General features: G+C 44.8%; 1 protein-coding gene across 1 annotated transcript in view; it reads left to right on the forward strand.

Annotated features, from left to right (window-relative positions):
- col9a3 (collagen, type IX, alpha 3) overlaps positions 1-6386 on the forward strand; it is a 149684-nt gene that overhangs the window by 95777 nt on the left and 47521 nt on the right. Inside the window, exons 21-22 of the mRNA XM_078554812.1 lie at positions 4066-4119; positions 5275-5328. Of these exons, the coding sequence (XP_078410938.1) occupies positions 4066-4119; positions 5275-5328 (108 nt within the window). The remainder of the gene's footprint in view (positions 1-4065; positions 4120-5274; positions 5329-6386) is intronic.

Genomic DNA, 6386 nt, shown 5'->3' on the forward strand with positions numbered 1-6386 from the left:
TGGTTGAGTGCAGCTCCAACAACTCTGAAGAAACTTGGCACCATCCAGGAAAAAGCAGCCCGGCTGATTGGCACCTCTTCCACAAACATTCACTCCCCCACTACCGATGCACAGTGGCAGCAGTGTGTACCATCTACAAGATGCACTGCAGAAACTCACCAAGGCTCCTTAGGCAGCACCTTCCAAACCCACGACCACTACCATCTAGAAGGTCAAGGGCAGCAGATATATGGGAACACCACCAGCTGGAAGTTCCCCATCCAAGCCATTCACCATCCTGACTTGGAAATATATCGCTGTACCTTCACAGTCGCTGGGTCAAGATCCTGGAACTCCCTTCCTAACAGCGTTGTGGGTGACCTTCAGGAAGGCAGTTCACCACCACCTTCTCAAAGGAAATTAGGATGGGCAATAAGTGCTGACCTAGCCAGCGACACCCACAGCTGTAAATGAATTTTAAAAGTCCATTTTTACACACATTCATGTCTAATTTTAATAACCCCAAAGGACATCTCACCTCTCTCAAAGGTGCCCGGGGCCATTCCCAAAAGGGTACCCTACCTCTCCAAAGAACTCTGGGAAGTTTAGACCTTCTCCTACCAGGTCTGACATCCATGCATTGTATTTCCCAAACCCTCTTTGCGAAAAACAGATCAGACTGAAGACAAACAAAGACAGCTGCACTTTAATGTGTTTTTTGCCACATTGAACCATGGATGTCAAGTTCAACCTGCCCCCTTCCCCCCACTCTGTGAAAATAGTGGAGGCTGGGTTCAGGGACAGGATTCCCAGATTCGGGGGTGCAGTGCCATTTTTTGCAAGGTTGGAGAACCTGGAGAAGCCTATGCCTCCATTCATAAAGGCCAGGATCTCCATGTGCCTTATTAACCACCTTCTCAAACTGTCCTGCCACCTTCAACAATTTGTGCACCTATAACCCTGTTCCCTCTGCTCCTGTATCCACCTGTACCCTATATTTTATATTGTCTCTCCTTGTTCTTCCTACCAAAATGTATCACTTCATGCTTCTTTGCTTTAAAATTAACCTGCCATGTGTCTTCCCAATCCACCAGCCAGTCTATGTCCTCCTGAAGTTTATCACTATTCTCCTTACAGTTCACAATACTTCCAAATTTCATATGATCCGCAAATTTTGAAATGTGCCCTGCATACCCATCCACATTGCCCTCATCAACCCTCTCTGTTACTCCAAAAAACTCAAGCAAGTTGTTTAAACACAGTTTATCCGCAACAAATCTGTGCTGGCTTTCCTTAATTAGTCTACATTTGTCCAAGTCGCTGTTAATGTTTTCCTGGATAATCATTTCTAAATGTTTTCCCACCAGTGAGGTTAAACTGACTGGCCTGTAGTTGCTTGGCTTACCCTTACACCCTTTTTTGAACAATGGTGTATGTAACATTTGCAATTCTCCAGTCCTCCGGCACCACCCCTGCATCTAAGAAGGATTGGGAGATTATGGCCAGCGCCTGCACACTTACTTCCCTCATTATCCTCAAAGATCCATCTGATCTTTGAAGTACATGGAGTACCTATCAACTGCTCCTTGGGCATTCCTGGGATTCATTCACCGTTTGTTGCTATTCCAATTCTGTTTTCTGCTGTAATAGTCGGACCTGCTGAGGATGCTTTCATCCTCATTCTGTCTGTCGTTAATCCTTCTGTGGCATTGATGCCTGCAGCCAGTGTCTGGACTATTTTGAAATCTGGCAATCGTTGAGTCCTCTATTCTTTGTGTCTCCACGAAATGTCTCACTTGTTCAATGAAGGATGAAGTAAATTATTATTTCCCCAAGAATTTTCTTAACGGAGTAGAGCTCCAATCCAACAGAGTCTCCCTCTCAGAGAACTGAACACCAGTTAGAACCAAATATAAGCACAGAAAAATGCCAGAAATACTCAGCACTTCAGGGCGTCAGCTGCAGAGAAAGAAACAGAGTTAATGCTTCAAGTTAATGACCTCTTATCAGAAACTTTCATCCGATGAAAAGTTTAGCTCCGTTTCTCTCCCCACAGATGCTAAGCATTTCCAGCATTTTTTGTTTATATTTCAAATAAACCATCCACAGCACTTTTTTCTACCAGTTGCCTGTCCACATGAGATAGCTAGCACAATCCAGGAATTTAAATCCCCAAATCGAACCATCAATCTTTTATACAATCTGTTAATATCCATGATCTATTCTTCCATGGAATAACCATCCATAATCCATCAAATTCTGACCATGTTTCATAGACATTTAACGGATCAACTTTCTCATAAATTTCATCCAAGAGCTCTAATAGAAGTCCCAAATCTCCTTCGCTGTCGAACGGAAGGACATATCCATCTCATCAAATATTTTCTAGATTCGGGCGTCCACTGCCATCAGTAAGCAGTAATGCCAAGGCCATACCGTGTTTCTTCATTGGTAGGGACATACCCCGTGTCCACATATCTACTTCATTTTTCCACTGCTCATATGGTTTAGACTCCTTTGGATAGCTTTCTTTTTGAATGGCTTTCTGCCATTTCCCATAATGATTACTAGGATCTTAGTTTTCTGTCCAAACATTTTTTCTTAGTTTCCAAACTTCACCTTTAGGCAACCATTCTTTGTTAGACTGTTATATTCCAGAAAGTGGTGAAAGATAGAACTGGAGCCAATACTTATACACTTTTACAAGCATTTATTTATAGAGATACATATTCCTAACATGCACCTCCTAACCCAACAACCACAGCTTCAGTCTGTTCCTATTTAAAAGAGGCAAGTGAATTTTCAGTTAATTCCCACCAACTGCATATAATTAAATACAATGAATATACAATTAACATGTTGTACTCTCCAAATAGAACCTCTTTCCTACTATTCTCTTTGTTGCTATTTTCAACATGAACTACAATGACAGGATCCTTCCCCTCCCTCTCCAACATCCTTTCAAGCCAGTTTGAGATGTCCCTCAGCTTGATACTATGCAAGCAACATACCATGTGGGACTCTTGATCCTGCTCACAAATCTGTACACCTAATTATTCAATCCTCTACAAATGCCTACAATACAATTCCCCTTCTTCTCCTCCCCCCTCTTTGGATAACCTCCTTCTCCAAGGTTCCATGGTTCACATTCTGACTGCCTTTCTGACAGTTTATCCTCACAGGCAGCAAGAACATTGTAGCTGTTGGATCAGTTTCTGCAGATCCTCACTCTCTAAGGCACTTGTACTACACAATATTGCTCACACCAACCCCCCTCTGAGCCTGGACCTCTCTACAATCTGTGGCCTAATTTTAGAGCAAACTGCCCAGATAGAGCTCCAAAGTCTCTCCAACTCGCACTCCAGTTCAATGACTCTGAGCTGGAGAGATTCGAGACAGAGGTGTCTCCTGCAGATCGTTCAGGACAGTTTCAAACTCCCATAACCTGCAGCCCAGTCACAACCTGCTCTGCCCTATCTAGATTACTTAGGTCAATTTGTTGTGAGATTTTTCTCATTCCCCACATTAACTTGCACTAAGCACTAAAACATGGGAAAAAATTTTAAATGCTGCCTTACATGAACCACAAGAGTTGGAGGCAAAAAACAGCTTCTCCTTTTCTCTCTGTACAGAATTCCCACTCTTGCCAAGTTCCTAACGTTTATACTCTGTTGCCAATGCACAGTTTTACAATCATTCTGTTTTAATCATTGTAACAGCCTCTTTAGGGAAAGACAATTCTCCTGAATTTCCGATTGGATTTATTAGTTTCTACTGTATATTTATGGCCCCCTCAGTCTAGTTTCACTTGCAACTGGAAATATCTTGTCCATGTCCCCTCTACTGAACCCCTTCATAACTTTAGAGATCTCTATCAGGTCACCCCTCAGCCTTCTCATTTCTAACAAACCAGCCCTAGCCTGTTCAATCCTCTCCTGATGGTTGGAACTTTTGAGGGAATCATGAAATGATGGGTGTGCTATCTGCCCACTGTCTGAAGGAGAAATTAGGCTGAAGGTTTTGGATGGAATCCTGTGTTTTCTCTTGGCTTGCATTGTATGTTCATGCTGTTTACTTTCCTTGCAGGGAGGCCAAGGACCAATGGGAGGTCCAGGACCCAGGGGACCACCTGGCGGTGCGGTAAGTCCCTCCAAACTCACGGTTCCCTTGCTAGAGATTGGCCTCCAGCACTCAGAACTCAGATACCTGTGATTTTGCTAATGAACACATGGCTGACAGTCAACATCACAACAGGCAGAATTGTCTGCCTGTCGGGCGGGCAGGCCCGACCCAATCTCCGGTGGGCGGGGAGCCGATCCCTGCCGGAGAAGCGGGCCCCGCCGCCATTTTACGTGGGCGAGCCAATTAAGGCCCACCCAGTGTGACGTCCATCGGGAAGCGCTGTGCACTCCCTGTGCGGGCGGGGGGGGAGGGATTCCCCAAATGCGAGAGTGCGCATGCGCACGAAAGAGCCCACATCTCCCTGAGGCTAAGTGCTGCCTCAGGGAGATCGCTGACAGTTGTACAAACATTAAAAATGGAAAGAAAAAATCCTTAACATGTCCCCCTCATGTGGCAATGTCACACGAGATGGGACATGTTAATAAATTTCACACAAACTTTATTACACTTTTTAAATCCCTGCATGAAACCTCAACCCGCCACTGGATAAGGTTTCATGTTTTTTCTATTCCCCGCCGGGGCTCCTGGCCGACCCGCCAACCTTAAGGTTGGACGGGCAGGTCCTTTAATTGTTTCATTGATCCTGTCAATGGCCTCGGCGGGCGGACAGCTGATTTGATGTGCCCCCACCTTCCTGAAAATTTAAATGGGGCGGGTTGATGTCGGGGATTCCCCTCAATGTCATCCCGCGTCATTTTGTGCATCGGCGAGCGGGCCCCGCCCCCTGCTCACCGACGGCAAAATTCAGCCCAACATTCCACAACTGATTTGGATATTCTGGGTACACCTACCTGGTTTAACTGTATTGATTCACTACCAGGTTTATCTGTCCTGATTCACAGCTGGATTTACCTGCACTGATTGACTGCCAGGTTTACCTGATTCACTTCCTGGTTTAGCTGCACTGAGTCACTGCAGGGTTTATCTGTACTGATTCATAGCCTGATTTACTGTACAGATTCACAGTCACATCTACCTGTACAGATTCAATGCTGGGTTTACCTGGACCGGTTCACTGCTCACTGCTGGGTTTACCTGTATTGATTCACTGCCTGCTTTTCCTGTATTGATTTTTTGTCTGTATTGTCTAAATGTTTGATATTCATTTCACAGGGACCTTTGGGAGACTCTGGTCTGATGGGAGAACGTGGACCAAGAGGAGTTGATGTAAGTGAATATAAAATAGAAAGTCCCAAGGCTTAAAGAGGCCATCCACCCATCTTGCTGACTGCCCTGTGCCCCTGCAATTATGATCAATACTTTGTTTCTCAGAGGTTAATTGACCAATTGACATTGCAAATATCCAGAAGCTTCTTTTCCTGACCTTTTCTCCTGGAGTTGGCACAAATATCAGGCCAAAGATGTTGGAGTCACTGTACACTTACTATCCATCCATCTATCTCTTATGCTCCAGGTTTTCTGCCCAAGAGATAGAGTTGGGCATGTGCCCATAGTGGACATAAGCCCAATGTATCAGTGATAATAAGTGACAAGGTATCCTTGGCTTCCAGCCTTAATATTCTGTCACTGTATCTCTGGCACATCCCAATGTGCTGGAGATGGATGTGGTACTGGGCTCCCACTGGACAATTCGAGAGGGACAAAAGAAAAAGCCACAGATGCTGGAAATCTGAAATTCTGGAAAAGCTCAGCAGGTCTGGTAGCATCTGTGGAGAGAGAAACAGAGTTAACGTTTCAGCTCAATGGGCCTTTCATCGGAACTGGAAAAAGTTAGAGATGGGACGGGCTTTAAGCAAGTACCGAGGCAGGGAAAGAAGCAGGGGGAATGAACAGAAGGGAAGGTCTGTGATAGGGTGGACAGGAGGGAAGATTAAATGACAAAAAGGATGATGGTGCAAGGCAAAAGGAGATGGTAATGGAGAAGTAAAGAAACAAAGGATGGGTCTAAGAGGGGTGTGAAGGGCAACAGCAGAATCAAGTACAAGTAATCAATGTAAATCAATGCACACGCCAACACATGTGTGTATATGCATCATTGCATGTGTGTGTGTGTTTGTGTGTGTCAGTGCCTGTGCGCGCATGTACAATTTTTCTTCATTCACAGGATGTGGACATTGCTGACAAAGTCAGCATTTATTGCCCATCCCTAATTGTCCTTGAGTTACAATTGATTGGCTTAAAAGGCCATTTCAGAGATCAGTTAAGAGTCATTCACATTGCTGTGGATCTGCAGGCACATGTAGGCCAGAGTAGGTAAGGACGGC

This window comes from Cetorhinus maximus, chromosome 13 (assembly GCF_964194155.1).
Source record: "Cetorhinus maximus chromosome 13, sCetMax3.hap1.1, whole genome shotgun sequence".
In the NCBI taxonomy this organism is placed as follows: domain Eukaryota; kingdom Metazoa; phylum Chordata; class Chondrichthyes; order Lamniformes; family Cetorhinidae; genus Cetorhinus; species Cetorhinus maximus.